At 38.1% G+C, this 15,993-nt stretch overlaps 1 protein-coding gene and 1 long non-coding RNA gene across 7 annotated transcripts in view; one reads left to right on the top strand and one right to left on the bottom strand.

Moving 5' to 3' along the window:
- Positions 1-13,208, top strand: part of LOC149597314 (uncharacterized) — a 79,544-nt gene extending 66,336 nt beyond the window's left edge. Inside the window, exons 1-7 of one of the 6 annotated variants that reach the window (XM_089861026.1) lie at positions 5,908-6,045; positions 6,115-6,177; positions 6,511-6,674; positions 6,953-7,011; positions 7,401-7,624; positions 7,843-7,910; positions 7,981-13,208. In XM_089861026.1, the coding sequence (XP_089717152.1) occupies positions 5,971-6,045; positions 6,115-6,177; positions 6,511-6,674; positions 6,953-7,011; positions 7,401-7,573 (534 nt within the window). In that variant the 5' untranslated portion in view covers positions 5,908-5,970 and the 3' untranslated portion in view covers positions 7,574-7,624; positions 7,843-7,910; positions 7,981-13,208. Of the gene's footprint in view, positions 1-3,666; positions 3,739-5,907; positions 6,046-6,114; positions 6,178-6,510; positions 6,675-6,952; positions 7,060-7,148; positions 7,911-7,980 lie in introns of those variants that run through there. The other 5 variants (XM_089861025.1, XM_089861024.1, XM_089861028.1 and 2 more) reach the window with 5 other exon arrangements.
- LOC149597313 (uncharacterized) lies at positions 6,375-14,703 on the bottom strand. The gene is made up of 3 exons (XR_016379250.1): positions 14,574-14,703; positions 7,401-14,173; positions 6,375-7,011 (listed from the first exon to the last, which is right to left on the bottom strand). It is a non-coding gene; the product is annotated as an uncharacterized LOC149597313 (long non-coding RNA).
- Between the last annotated feature and the right edge of the window lie 1,290 nt (positions 14,704-15,993).

Genomic DNA, 15,993 nt, shown 5'->3' with positions numbered 1-15,993 from the left:
TCTTATCTGCGGTGGCATATTTGCTTTAAAAATAGGTTTTTCTGAGTGTTAAAGTTCGATAACAGCTAATAGAGCAGGAAGTTACTATATAGATCTCGACAACTGGCAAATACACGATTAGGATATATTGGGGGATATCCGTTTAGAGAAAAATGAGTTATATTTTTGTGATTCCGTTGGAAAAAATCAAAGGAAAAGAAAGGAATTTATACATTTAATAAGATTAGTGGCAGTTAACAAGATGGACAAGCCCTTAACCCGTTTTAGTTTACGTTGCTAAGAATATGAGGACCTAGCATTGACCTCTGGTGCCATCATCTCATTCTTCTACCGAACATTTTAATATTGTTTTTCGAACATTCACACTTCGATCATAATGGTATCCTCCCTGTTAAGCAATTTGACATTGGCATGAAATCACATTAAACAGAAATGCGCCAAACTATTTTCGAAATTAGCGGAATGGTGAATTTCAAATTAATCAAATTTTTATGATAATAATCAAAGCTTTGTCCAAGAATGCCCATACAAAGCCTGGGACATCATTACAATGTATAGAGTGGTCGTTGTTAGCCCCTATGCCACAGCCCACAGCTGACAACGCCCCCATGATTCTAACGTAGCAGGTTTGAATTCGAATCTATGCGATTTATGCACTAATCCTAATGCTATCATACGAATGCTAATGTTGTTCACCTTGCATGATGTTCTTCCCATGGCGAATAATTAATGTTTAGATGAGAGATCAGGAACGGAAGTAAGCTAAATATTAATGTTTGAAAGGAAATTTGTTCTGTATCTGAGTTGGGTTATGCTAGGTTTGGTTAGGTAAGGTTAGGATAGGTTAACCTAGGTTTAGTTGGGTCATGTAGGTTAATCATGGTTTAGTTGGGTTATGTAGGTTAATCATGGTTTAGTTGGGTTATGTAGGTTAATCAAGGTTGGGTTGGGTTATGTAGATTATTCAAGGCTAGGTTTGGTTAGGCTAGGCTTGAATATTGTAGGTAAGGTTGTAAGGTTGGGTATGGTAAGGCTAAGCTAAAATAATAGAGGTTAGGTTAGGTTTGGTACGATTAAGCTAGGCTAGAATATTCTAGGTTAGGTTAGGTACGATGAAGCTAGGCTAGAATATTCTAGGTTAGGTTAGGTATGATGAAGCTAGGCTAGAATATTCTAGGTTAGGTTAGGTATGATGAAGCTAGGCTAGAATATTCTAGGTTAGGTTAGGTATGATGAAGCTAGGCTAGAATATTCTAGGTTAGGTTAGGTATGATAAAGCTAGGCTAGAATATTCTAGGTTAGGTTAGGTATGATGAAGCTAGGCTAGAATATTCTAGGTTAGGTTAGGTATGATGAAGCTAGGCTAGAATATTCTAGGTTAGGTTAGGTATGATGAAGCTAGGCTAGAATATTCTAGGTTAGGTTAGGTGTGATAAAGCTAGATTAGGTATGATGAAGCTAGGCTAGAATATTCTAGGTTAGGTTAGGTATGATGAAGCTAGGCTAGAATATTCTAGGTTAGGTTAGGTATGATGAAGCTAGGCTAGAATATTCTAGGTTAGGTTAGGTATGATGAAGCTAGGCTAGAATATTCTAGGTTAGGTTAGGTGTGATAAAGCTAGGCTAGAATATTCTGTGTTTGGTTAGGCTAGAATATTCTGTGTTTGGTTAGGCTAGAATATTCTATGTTTGGTTAGGCTAGAATATTCTATGTTAAGTTTGGTATGATGAGGCTAGGCTAGAATATTCTATGTTTGGTAAGGCTATAATCGGTCCGTGACATTTAGGCGCTGCCACTTAAGCGCTGGTTATTTAGGCGCCGCCATGTAGCCGCCGAGACAATTAGGCACCGTGACATTTAGGCGCCGAGACAATTAGGCGCCGTGACATGTAGGCGCCAAGACAATAAGGCGCCGTGACATTTTGGCGCCGTGACATTTAGGCGTCGAGACATATACGTACCAATAATTTTACCACTATTTCTTCTAAAAATCCGTAATGACCTCTTTTACGGGTTAAATATATTCGGCCCTATCTTTTATTGATAATGCTTTACTAAACTGGAAGATATTGAGTAAAATTAAATACAAGACCAACAGTTTCTTTCACCAACAGTATTAGCTGATAAATAAATATATATATTTTTACCTTTCCGAAGCAGAAAGCAATTTTTGGCTTCTTAGGATTAAGAAGTACGCGGCGACCGGCAAGGGTTACGAAAAACGTCTAGCCTCCCAAAGGCAGGGCTTCAACCAAAGGTTCACGCAATTTGCGCTTTTTCTTATAATTTATCGTGAATCAATCGCCTAATATACCCTAAATTTCCCAAAATTTGTTAAAGAGGCAAACGCCTAAATACAAACGTCAACATCGACAAAAGCTATGTTTAAAATGATTTTTGGAATAAATTTCATAAAACGATTTAACTAGAATTAAGGTATATTAATGACGATCAAAATAACTAACGTCAATTATATTTATTTAATTATTTAAGAAAAACCTCTTAATATCGTCTCAACTAGGAGAGGTTTAATTTGGTTTCCCAACTTGTTGTGTTAATTACCATTTAAGCATAATATCTAATGAAATATTTCGAAGTTAGTCTTATCTTACATTAGGCCTAGCCGTAAATTTTCTATCATTGCGCCCCTGGTGAAATATGTTTTTATATGAATCGGGTGCATTTAAGCGATGTTCATTGCCGTTAAGTGCTCGCGGATGCAATTTTCGTATAGCGCCCAGGGACACGGTTTCGGTTCAATGGGACCTTCGAAGTTTTAGTCCGACTGTAAACGATTTCGGTGCAGTGGGAAGTAATTTTTAAATGACGAAAGTCCATTTTGTAAAGAAAATCTCAAGTAACTTGTCTTATAATTAAATTAAATTTAAATTATCATATTGGCTCACTAAAATTACGTTTTGATGACGTTGCTGACGAGGACGGCGAAAAATACGTAATTCCTTTTCACGTCTGTTGCTATGACCCCCCGCCTCTTCTTCCATGCCCCGGGACTTTGACGCGCGCCCACATTGCTCTGTTCTCCATTCCTATTTCTGAAATTAAATCTATTCCTGATATAATGTAAACTTTGTCTATAAACCAAATTTTCAATTTTAAGGCTCGAAATTTACAAGATCTGAAAATTTGACGGCACTATTTCAAGTCTAATGAAACACTGTTCTAGAGCCATAACATTTTCGAAATTTATTTAACGTAGTTAAACAAGCCTAATTGCATTTTAATGTGTAAATAGATATAGTTTGAAGTAATTTTATTGGTAATCAATGGAAAGAAAGCTCCAAATTAAATGTAAGACCATAAATCTTGTTAAATATTTGGAAAGAAACAAAAAATACCAAAATCAAATATGGGATGGGGCTAAAAAAAACTAAAGAAAGATGTACAAGATATTATGATTATTTGTATAACGGCCCTAACATCATCGTTAATTCGAAACCTACAAATCAAATTCGTTAAATGTGAAAGAATAGATACGCCCTAACGTTTCAACGTCTTCAGATTTGGCGTCCATACACAATAGCCAATAAGATTCTTTTTTTTAAACACTCCTGTTTCTACGATTTTCCGGTTTTTCACGAGCCGGATATAATTTCATTCTCTATATAAAGGCAAAATTTTACTTTTTTCAAATACATTTCCTGCAGAAAACTTAAAAGAAATGGAGAATGTATCAAATGTATGCTGCTACCGAGACCTGGGACTTTGTCCGTTCAAATGTAAGTACTTGTTTAACAAATTTGACTTTGCTTTTAAAATTTGCAAGGGCTTTTCGAGTTCACTACTATCTATCACGCTAAAATACACCGGTGTGAGGAACTATTATATAAAATTACTTATACAAAGGGTGTTTCTGATAAGTCTGTCATAAATTAATGTGGATGGTCTTTGGGCGATTTTGAGGAGAAAACAAAAATCTTCTTCAGAACTCTTTAGAAATTTCTCGGAAATTTCTTTAGAAGGGCCTTAAGGGGCGCCACTTTTTTACAGAATTACAGATAGTGCCTACAAGTGCCCTCAGTAGGAAAACTACTATAGCGGTAGTTTTATAGAAAAAGACTTATAAATATAATTGGTACGTGAAACTAATGATCTTTCGGTAAACCAATTTTAACGACGTGTTCGTGTCATGTTAAAAATCTTATAAACCAAATTTTTGTCTTTTTTTTAAATATTTGTTACAATGGGGTTTTAAAAATAAATCCATTATAATACTTAAAAAAGTAATAGGGCCTTTATACGGAACGGGCTAAAAAAATATTTACGTGTTTAATTTATAAGCGCTTTATGTTTAGTCTTATCTTCAAAATCCAGTAGGCTTTAAAAAAATGCCTATCAGTATCTGCATTTGCCAAGATTGTGGGGGCGACCATTTTGATAAACAATGTCAGTTGAATTTTTGGGTAAAATAGTGATGACCCAAATAAACGAACGAAATTTAAGCGAGAGTAATTAATAATTATGGTTCAAAGCGAAACCTCATCTCACCGTATGAGCTCTTCGGTACCACCATTGGCCCTGGTAGTTGATAATCATAATGACGCGACTAACGCGTTGCAAAAATCACAACATCAGCGTTGCTGTAAAAGGCCACAAGCGGTATTGTAAATACCGAGATTGCGCTTGCATTAATTGCAATCTGATTGTTGAGCGACAGCGAGTGTTGTCCGCTCAAATGACTCGCTTTTTTAAATTAATTTTGTTATTAAAATATATATATATAATTAATGTAAGATTTTTTTTTGTTAATTTTCCAATATGAACTCTTTTTAAATTCATAGAATATGAAGAGAGTTTTTGAAATTTCACTAATTTTTAAATTCGAAAAGAGTTTTCAATCACGTAATTAATACGTAATAATAGATAGGCTTTAAATATCGCCTTTCATTTACTCATTCTCTATTTAAAAACTTTATACGAGAAAATATATACTTTTAGTACATTAGGGTCTAGAATTGCAAACAAAAAGTTCTGCAAGTTTCTAGAAAAGGTCCTGCAAATTAGGGTGTGAAATTGCAAACTTTTCGAGGGGTACGTTACTCTAAGGTTCTGCAAGTTTGTAAAAAAAAGTTTGCAAAAAAAAAAAGTCCTGCAAATTAGTACCTCCCCGACGGATGAGTTAGGCACTCGCGCTTTGAATTCCGGGAAACAGAGTCAATACGGACCGAGTGAAAATTTCCACTTACCACTAGGAATATATTACTCCTAGGTGGCAATGAGAAATTCAAAAAGGCAAATAATATTACGACACGTTATTCGCTTACGAAATTGTTTCTACTTTAAACTATGTTGGAGGAGGATCTTTTAGATTAGTTGATTATTATATTTAAATATACGAAAGTAGGCGGCTCTCCCCCAGTTGAAAAATTATTACGGTAGCAGACTGTTAAGCAGACGATAAGACTGTAAGGTTGACTTGACAACTTGAAACATTGTTTCAGTTTCCGCAGGAAAGGAGGAAGCCATTGCCAAACAGACGTGGGAACCAAATTTTAGCGACACTAATAATTGCAATAGAGTAATATCTTTCACATATATGGCAACGTCATAACCCTCTATCTCTTACCTTAGTGATATCCCCCCTTCCGAAGGCAAATAGTATTCTCTAATACAAAGTTGCCTCCAACGAAGGGGATACACAGTTCACTCCCCCTCTCTACCGATATTACTCTATTAGCTAAAATGGAAAGCGAATCCTCATCTCAACGCACGAGTGCATCAGTATCACCAGCAACTAACGCAGTCGCTGCGGGTAGAAAGCCGAAGTGCGCCCGTTGCAAAAATCACAACATCAGCGTGGCCGTAAAAGGCCACAAGCGGTATTGTAAGTACCGAGATTGCGCTTGCATTAATTGCAATCTGATTGTTGAGCGACAGCGAGTGATGGGTGCTCAAGTGGCGCTTCGTCGGGCGCAAGCCCAGGACGAGGCCCTCGAGCAGCAGAAGTAGCGATGATTTGTCGTCGCCACCCACTGGCACTGTGGAAAGTCCTCAAAATACCGCTTCGGCGTTCACTAGCGCTGTTGGTGAGTAAATCGCGATGATTTATTTATCACCATGTTGTTGACATTATAATTAGAAACTTAATGAAATAGCCCACGATCAAGAAATTGTCAATGGGCAACAAATTTCCGCTTTCCGGAGCGCAAATTGTAATGGTAAGTACTAATATTCGCCTATTACCACGAACTTGCACGTTGGCGACTACATTGGAAGTCGTCAGTTCAAGCATAGCCCACTCGATCACGCGCTCGACGACGCAAGCCGCTGACGCTATAGCGTGATCGAGTGTGCTATGGTTCAGGTTATACTTGGAAGCTTTTTAAGATACATTTTTTTTAAAAATACGACTCGCTTTTTAAATTAATTTTGTTATTAAAATATATATATATAATTAATGTAAGATTTTTTTTTTGTTAATTTTCCAATATGAACTCTTTTTAAATTCATAGAATATGAAGAGAGTTTTTGAAATTTCACTAATTTTCTAGTTACCGCCGGTGTCGCGAGCACCGAACGTAACTTGGAAGAGTTTCTTACGTCCGTGGAAGGATTTTACTTTTTTCAAATACATTTCCTGCGGAAAACTTAAAAGAAATGGAGAATGTATCAAATGTATGCTGCTACCGAGACCTGGGACTTTGTCCGTTCAAATGTAAGTACTTGTTTAACAAATTTGACTTTGCTTTTAAAATTTGCAAGGGCTTTTCGAGTTCACTACTATCTATCACGCTAAAATACACCGGTGTGAGGAACTATTATATAAAATTACTTATACAAAGGGTGTTTCTGATAAGTCTGTCATAAATTAATGTGGATGGTCTTTGGGCGATTTTGAGGAGAAAACAAAAATCTTCTTCAGAACTCTTTAGAAATTTCTCGGAAATTTCTTTAGAAGCGCCTTAAGGGAATGATGGTTTCCAATTATTACAGCGTCAAAATGGAAATAACTCTCTCTTCTCAGCACCAACATCCTCCAGATACAACGCGAGCTTGTAACGGTATGTTACGTAGGGGGAAACGAGAGCTAACATCGTGCGGTAGGTTCTATGATTCCGAGCAATAATAAATAAAGACGTCTTACTTTGATAACTTGAACAAAGATTTATTTCCACTTATCTTGTAACAGCGATATCCCGGGATTGACATATACCGACCGACTCTGTAGCTCGACGCCGAATAACAATGCCCCTAACAAGTGGGTGTCTCTCCTTTATATACCCTCAATCTCGTCTCCTAGTGTCGTCTGCTACAGAGTCTGCCGTTGTCTGCTACAAGCTTGGTGATATCTTTAGAAACGACTTAAATAAATTGATTATTTATATATTCCTTATTTAAATTCCACTGATTTCGATGAAACTGATTTGGATTATAAACTTACTTAGACTGATTTATCCATTTCCACTTCCACGTGTTTTTGCCGCCATTTTGGAAAATAGCGAGAAAATAATTCGCGTTGGATTACCCATCAAATTGTCTACAAACTCAAAACCCACGATTTCGGATTTTCCAACCTCAAAGTTATATTTACATAACGTTGAAAATAGAAAATAAAAATTGGTAAAAACGACCCGAATCTGAAAGTTTAAAAAACCCGCGCTGAAGGTAAATTAAAACTAAAATGTTTAATTCTTTTAAGTGCACGAAAAAATGTAACGTAATTAGGTACATTAAGTTATGATATTATATCTTTGAAATTATAAAGTTTTTAATTATTCCAATTAATAATATAAGGTTGAATAGATGGCGCGGTAATGTTTTCAAATTTTCCATTGGCTTTTATGACGTCACGTCAATTTGCGCTTGCGCGTTTCTTGTTTAAGATGGACAAAGAAGGGCGTCGTCGAGCGAGCTTAGCGAGGCTGTATATACCTAACGTTCGGTACTCTCGGTAAGTTATTTGTATCATATTTAACTCTAACAATCGAGATAAGAATTATAATTATAATTAATTTCATTAGAGCGCGGATCTTGAAAACGGTAAGGCTCTTAACGAAGGTGCCAGGGTTACTTTACCGCGTGGAAGAAGGTAGATCGACATTCGGCAGCATTAACGTCGCCTCGGATTTTACAAAATGGCGTCAAGAAGGAGTGTTTTGTTCAATGCTGTACCGCGGTTTATTTACGCGAATTTGTTGGTTTATACGTTTACACATTCGTCCTCGGATGTAGAAGCGGACATGGTGCGGATTGGTGCGGCACGCGCGAAAACGCGGAAAAAACCGAGTTAAACAGCGCGAGCTGGAGGCGACGTGCGCGCGATCGAGGGGGCTATATAATTAAATGGCCGCCGTGGTGGAGACTGTAATTTGGCCGTAACTTTGTAATTGGGCGGCAGAGTTTGAGGGAATACGACACATGTCGGCGATCCTACCCTATAGGTGCCGACTGTCCCGTGTCCGCCGGAAGTGACTTACCCCAATTCCACCTTCCGTCACCTCCCAAGTAAACCTCATTTCCTTCCCTGCTTATACACATACGACCTAGCGGCCCCCGTCAGTGCTGGGCCGCGTAGGGTCTCCCGCTCAATTCTTCCTGGTGCTCAAGGCCTAACGGCTAAGCACTAGTGTTGGTAGGTGGAACAAAAAAAAAAAAAAAAAACTTTGTAATTAATGGTCGTAGCGTGTCGCGAATGGTCGCGAACGAAAGAGCGTCGTGAGTTCCTCAAGAATCAAACGCTGAAACACGGCCGAGAAGAGTTAATACGCGCATACGGCCGTATATTCAAAATAACATTACCGTAAACCAAAAGTAGCCTAGTTTCCGTAACTTTTTAACTAATGAACCGATTAGAGCGCGGTTGGTCTCGTTAGAAAGAGCGGCAAAAGTTACTTAAGGAATGACTCTCGCTTAACGTTTGAGACTTAAATTCAACGAGTTACCAGCGAAAATCCGAAAATTGGGTTCCGAGACGGAAAGATGCCAAAGATAAAATGTGCTTATTTTCGTGAATATTGGTCGCAGGATGGTCAGCGAGCGCTTAAAACGTGCGGACGGATACGACGGAGTAAAACCCTGGCCTTTGGAGGCGGAGAGATCACTCGGGAGAGCGCCCAACACGCGTTAAGTTGCCCGGCTTAATTAGAGATAGCAAAATCTTGGGACTTATCTTTAGAAATACTGGTCCTAGAGGGTTCCTAGACGTCTTAAAACCTGCAGCGGGAGACGACGGACGAATGGCGATGTCCTAGGATTCACGGCGACCACGTGGGCGAGCGCCCTGGGGCACAAATAGGAGACCAGCGTAACGCTACGGGCGAACGCGAATATCCTCGGAACTCGGTTAATTATCAGCTTAGAACGCCGCGAATGCTCGGGAATGGAAGCGGGCACGTTTCGATTAAAGAAACTAACCGAAAACCGCAAACAAAACTACCGAAAATAACTTAAATCCTAAACAAACAACAAAATGGATTAAATCCTCCGTTGATATTGGATATGACGATTGCTGCTTCGGAAAGTAAGTGAATACATTTTGCTATTAATTTGATTGTTTTTCCTCTTAATTTGACTCGGAAAATCCACACCCTGTTCGCCGTGAACAAAATGGCGGACTCTTCGCTCACAGTGATGAGCATCCCCTTGTAACGGCCACCGCCAGATGGCGCTAGGTACCGTTGTGACCCGAACTTTGACCCCGCACTTTAGTATATAAAGCCCGGTCAACCTTCAGTTAGGGGCAGTTAAGCGGCGGCATGGATTAGGAGCAGTTAGCGGGGTCCGGGTCACGGATCAGGACAACACATCCCCATACGGATAAGGGAGTTTTATGTTATGAATAAAGGATATACTAATTTACGTAAAGTATTCTTTAATTATTATCTATTGGCCTTCATAGCACGATGTATGCTCTACCTCGCGAAATAGCTTAAAAGTACGGATTGTAGGATTTGGCGCGTTACACCCTTACCCAAAAATAGACGTCCAATTATTGCCTAAAATTAGTCCAATATAGGCCTGCTATTTATTTATATTTCACGTTGACCATTTACGTAAAAATTACGTGACTTACACTTGATTGTCATTTGTGATAAGAGTCATATTATCACTCGTTATAAACCTGTGTGACACCTGATTACTCATTTTTCACTAGACATACGTGACACATAATCACCCGTTATTGACCCGAGATGACAGATAATTAATCACCCGTTATTGACCCAAAAGCCACCCGACTCGAGGTGACAAATAATCACCCATTATTGACCCAAAACACCCGACATACGTGACACATTATCACCCGTTATTGACCCGAGATGACAGATAATTAATCACCCGTTATTGACCCAAAAGCCACCCGACTCGAGGTGACAAATAATCACCCGTTATTGACCCAAAAGCCACTCGACATGAGTGACAAATAATCATCCTCTATTGACCCAAAAGACATGAATAACACATTATCACCCGTTATTTACTCGAGATAACAAATAATCACCCGTTATTGACCCAAAAGCCACCCGACATGAGTGAAAAATAATCACCCGTTATTTACTCGAGATGACAAATAATCACCCGTTATTGACCCAAAAGCCACCCGACATGAGTGAAAAATAATCACCCGTTATTGACCCAAAAGCCACCCGACATGAGTGAAAAATAATCACCCGTTATTGACCCAAAAGCCACTCGACATGAGTGACAAATAATCATCCTCTATTGTCCCAAAAGACATGAGTGACACATTATCACACGTTATTTACTCGACATGACAAATAATCACCCGTTATTGACCCAAAAGCCACCCGACATGAGTGAAAAATAATTACCCGTTATTTACCCAAAAGCCACCCGACATGAGTGAAAAATAATTACCCGTTATTTACTCGAGATGACAAATAATCACACGTTATTGACCCGATATGACAAATAATCACCCGTTATTGACCCGAGATGACAAATAATCACCCGTTATTGACCCGAGATGACAAACAATCACCCGTTATTGACCCGAGATGACAAACAATCACCCGTTATTGACCCGAGATGACAAACAATCACTCGTTATTTACTCGAGATGACAAATAATAACGCGTTATTTACTCGAGATGACAAATAATCACACGTTATTGACCCGATATGACAAATAATCACCCGTTATTGACCCGAGATGACAAACAATCACCCGTTATATACCCGAGATGACAAACAATCACTCGTTATTTACTCGAGATGACAAATAATCACACGTTATTGACCCGATATGACAAATAATCACCCGTTATTGACCCGAGATGACAAACAATCACCCGTTATTGACCCGAGATGACAAACAATCACCCGTTATTGACCCGAGATGACAAACAATCACTCGTTATTTACTCGAGATGACAAATAATAACGCGTTATTTACTCGAGATGACAAATAATAACGCGTTATTTACTCGAGATGACAAATACTCACCCGTTATTGACCCGAGATGACAAATAATCACCCGTTATTGACCCGAGATGACAAATAATCACCCGTTATTGACCCGAGATGACAAATAATCACCCGTTATTGACCCGAGATGACAAACAATCACCCGTTATTGACCTGAGATGACAAATAATCACCCGTTATTGACCTGAGATGACAAAAAATCACCCGTTATTGACCCAAAATCCACCCGAGATGAGTGACAAATAATCACTTGCCATGGACCCGAAAGACACCCGACATGAATGACAAATAATCACTTGCCATGGACCCGAAAGACACCCGACATGAATGACAAATAATCGCCCGTTATTGACCCAACGTTCGTGACAAATTATCTCTTGCAACAGACCTGGGATACACCTGATAAAAGTGACAAATTTTGGCTTGCGATAGACCTGAGATACACCTTAAATAGTTGATATTATATCACGAGTTTATCTGAAATACACCTAATATAAGTGACACACGAAGGTTCTCCCCCATTCGGCTGTACCCAAAATTCAAATGTCCCATTCAAACGAAACCCCGCATGTTGGGCGGTTTTCGAAAAATATGGACGGTGTCAAGTGGCTGCACTTAACGATAATTGAACATTGCTTCGATATCCACGATTGATTTAGAAATCCGAGGACGCAATGATCGATTCATTCAATTACGAGATACAGGCTTATCTATCATTAGGGTGGTAGCTTGTAATTCCGAACACTTTTTTAAAATCGATTGAAACATGACACACGTATAATGTTATGAGAAATATTTGATATTGTACCAAATAGCTTGAACATTTGCGCTACTTTTGAGCCTATTTTGAGCCAAAATTACCGGTAACTTGTGGAGAAATATCTATTTCCCCATTTCTAGTAGTGGCGTCCAATTCCGAACTGATGTCTTGTAATTCCGACGTAGGGGGTTTCAATTCCGACCCCCCGCTTCCAATTTCTGACCCCCCGCTTCTAATTGCCGACCCCCCGCTTCTAATTTCCGAACCCCCGCTTCTAATTTCCGACCCCCCGCTTCTAATTTCCGAACCCCCGCTTCTAATTACCGAACCTGCTTACAGGGTTGGCAAAAATCCGGATAATTTGAATAAAATCCAGACCAGTGGTTTTTATTGGATTAAACCGGATTTTTTAAAAACACGAGTTATTTTAGGGTTTTTTGAAGGCAAAGTACTTCTGTGTAGCTCTTATTTTAGTTTTGGGGCACTTCCCGACCCCTAGCCCCGATTCCAATGTAAAATAGTCTGCTAGTTTAACTGATAAAATGTTTCATGAAATCAATTTATTTCCTGAGTGCACGAACCTAACACTAGCGCGGCTCCAGTGGATCCCTTACAAGGGGACTTTCCTTCTAAACTCCGGGTTTGGCTTGGCAAAGGCTAGTGGGCGGGATTTATACATGCACGTACAAATTCCGCCCACAAATGCCTCTAGCTTTCCCAAGCCAAAACTGGAGTTCGTAAGGAAAGTCAAGTTGTCCACTGGAACCAACGCTATGCTTTAAGTTCGAGTAATACTGGAAAAATATTGTAAGCTGTAACTGGACAGTAACCGGTAACATAACTATTAGTTTTATCATTTATAATAAATAATCTTTAGTTGTCGCGTCATATATTTTTCCCTTGTTTCTGGTTGTATTTTAATTATTTTTATGGCACAAAATAGATTTTTCCCCATTCATAATTAAGCCGGATATTTTACGTGGTTTTTTAACACCACCACCTGTAATGTGGTATAACTATGGTGAAATAAACTTCAGCGCCTATCTCATTTGTATGCTAAATTGGGATTATCTAAAACTGAAATATTTTTTTCATTAGGTGAATCGGGATAAAATTCCCTAACCAAGGCTTAAGTTTTGGGACGTTAATTCTATAATAAATTTCGCTTTCAAGTTTTAAATCTCTCGTAGGTTAATAGGATAAAAAAGATTATTAATAAATGCAACAGCGATTTACATTACCTTGATCGTCATATTCCATATTCAAGTAGGTATAAACCTTTAGCGACCCGTTTATGCAAAAGTTTGAAACGCGCGAACGCAAATTTTCAAACTTGGCGCGAGATTGAACCGTTATTTTTTTTTATCGCGGAATAGTGTACGAGTACGAGTGACGGCGCCGCGGCGGGGAGGGAAGGAAACAGGGACTTTACGCTAGCCGGGTTAAACTAAAGTTGTCTGCTTGAAAAGCCCGGGAAAACGTATCGCCGTATTATCGAGGATAACTAATCTGTTAAACCATGTCGTTTAATAGCGTTAAATTTAATTTTACTGTCGATAATTTATGATTAATGGAGTGTTGTTTCGAGTGGTCGGAATTAGCTGCTCGCAAAGGTTTTTATAAATATTCTTTTATTAATTTAATTTTGAGCCAAAATTTCGTTACGAATGCTTATTTTGTGGGGGAAAACTTGACGTTTTGGCTGAAATTGAGTTTATTTGCCTCTGATTTATCTGAAGAAAATGAAACCTTATTTTCGGAGGCATCAGGGTCGGCATTCCCTTTAATTGACATTAAATTAAATTCGCAAATTAGGTACATTTTTATTTCGTGTCACATCGTTCCCTGACTTTTAGATATGGATTTGAAATGATGTTTTTCGGATAGACAATGAATCAAGGCATAATTTAAGCCTATTTTTCACGGTCTAAAGCCTCGCAAGTAAAAGAAAAATCAATTTAAAAAAACTGTTCGGAATTAGAAGCGTTCGGAATTACAAGCCACCACCCTATGGGAAATGTAAAATAAGGCATACTACGAAATTGGTCATCTGTTATTATGCTTAAATGATAATTAAAACGAAAAAAATATTTATTTCTCAGCTAACAAACTTAATGAAAAAGACTTCTGATCTTATCTTTCATTTTTATTCAAAATCTTTATTATAATACGAATTAAAGGAAGCACTATCATACCATGATAGGGCCGAATAAATGTCGACACAAATGATATCACCTGTTATTGATGCGAGATAAACCTGAGATAAATGATAATGTATCACTCGCTATTGATCTAAGCAGAAGTTACTCCTGATCTCTTATCTAAGTAATATCACTCGATATTTACCTGAGATACACCCGACATAAATGAAAATTTGTCACTCGTTAGTGATCTGAGATACACTAGACATAAATGATAATTTGTCACCCATTATTTATCTGAGATGCACTAGACATAAATGATAATGTATCACTCGTTAGTGATCCGAGATACACTAGACATAAATGACACTTTGTCACTCGCTACTGATCTGTGATACACCTGTCAAAACTGATGTTTCACTCCTTATTGATCTGAGATACACCTGTCAAAACTGATGTTTCACTCCTTATTGATCTGAGATACACCTGTCAAAACTGTTTCACTCCTTATTGATCTGAGATACACCTGTCAAAACTGATGTTTCACTCCTTATTGATCTGAGATACACCTGTCAAAACTGATGTTTCACTCCTTATTGATCTGAGATACATCTGACATAAGAGATAATTTATCACTCGCTATTCAACTGAGTAACACCAAAGGTTACACCAAACATAAATTTTAAAACATTAATTCGTTTAAGTGTGTGACTGAATTTCGGGTGAATATCGAATCTCCAATATTCACTATGGTTTATATGTTGGTGATTCTTGGATGAATCGCGGACCTCACATTAATTCTTGAATGTTTCTGACGAGCGCAGCTGGTATATCTCTGGTGAAAATTGAATGTGTAATATTCACCAACCTCAGTACATAAATGGTAATTTATCAGTCGCTATTGATCTGAAATACACCTGGCATGAATGATAATTTGTCACCCATTATTGATCTGAAATTCACCTGGCATGAATGATAATTTGTCACCCATTATTGATCTGAGATACACCTGGCATGAATGATAATTTGTCACCCATTATTGATCTGAGATACACCTGGCATGAATGATAATTTGTCACCCATTATTGATCTGAGATACACCTGGCATGAATGATAATTTGTCACCCATTATTGATCTGAGATACACCTGGCATGAATGATAATTTGTCACCCATAATTGATCTGAGATAAACCTGGCATGAATGATAATATGTCACCCATTATTGATCTGAGATACACCTGGCATGAATGATAATTTGTCACTTATAATTTATCTGAGATAAACCTGGCATGAATGATAATTTGTCACCCATTATTGATCTGAGATACACCTGGCATGAATGATAATTTGTCACCCATTATTGATCTGAGATAAACCTGGCATGAATGATAATTTGTCACCCATTATTGATCTGAGATACACCTGACATTTGTCACCCATTATTGATCTGAGATAAACCTGGCATGAATGATAATTTGTCACCCATTATTTATCTGAGATACACCTGACATATATGATAATTTGTCACCCATTATTTATCTGAGATGCACTTGACGTCACATAAATGATAATTTGTCACCCATTATTTATCTGAGATGCAATTGACATAAATGAAAATGTATCACTTTCTATTAATATGAGATACAAGTGATAATTCATCACTCGCTGTTGATCTGAGATACACCA

This window comes from Phalangium opilio, unplaced genomic scaffold (genome assembly GCF_054372755.1).
Source record: "Phalangium opilio isolate 3A_F unplaced genomic scaffold, DU_Popi_V2 ptg000362l_1, whole genome shotgun sequence".
Lineage (NCBI taxonomy): Eukaryota > Metazoa > Arthropoda > Arachnida > Opiliones > Phalangiidae > Phalangium > Phalangium opilio.
Note: the sequence above shows the minus strand (reverse complement) of the source record. Positions and strands in the feature narration are given on the sequence as shown.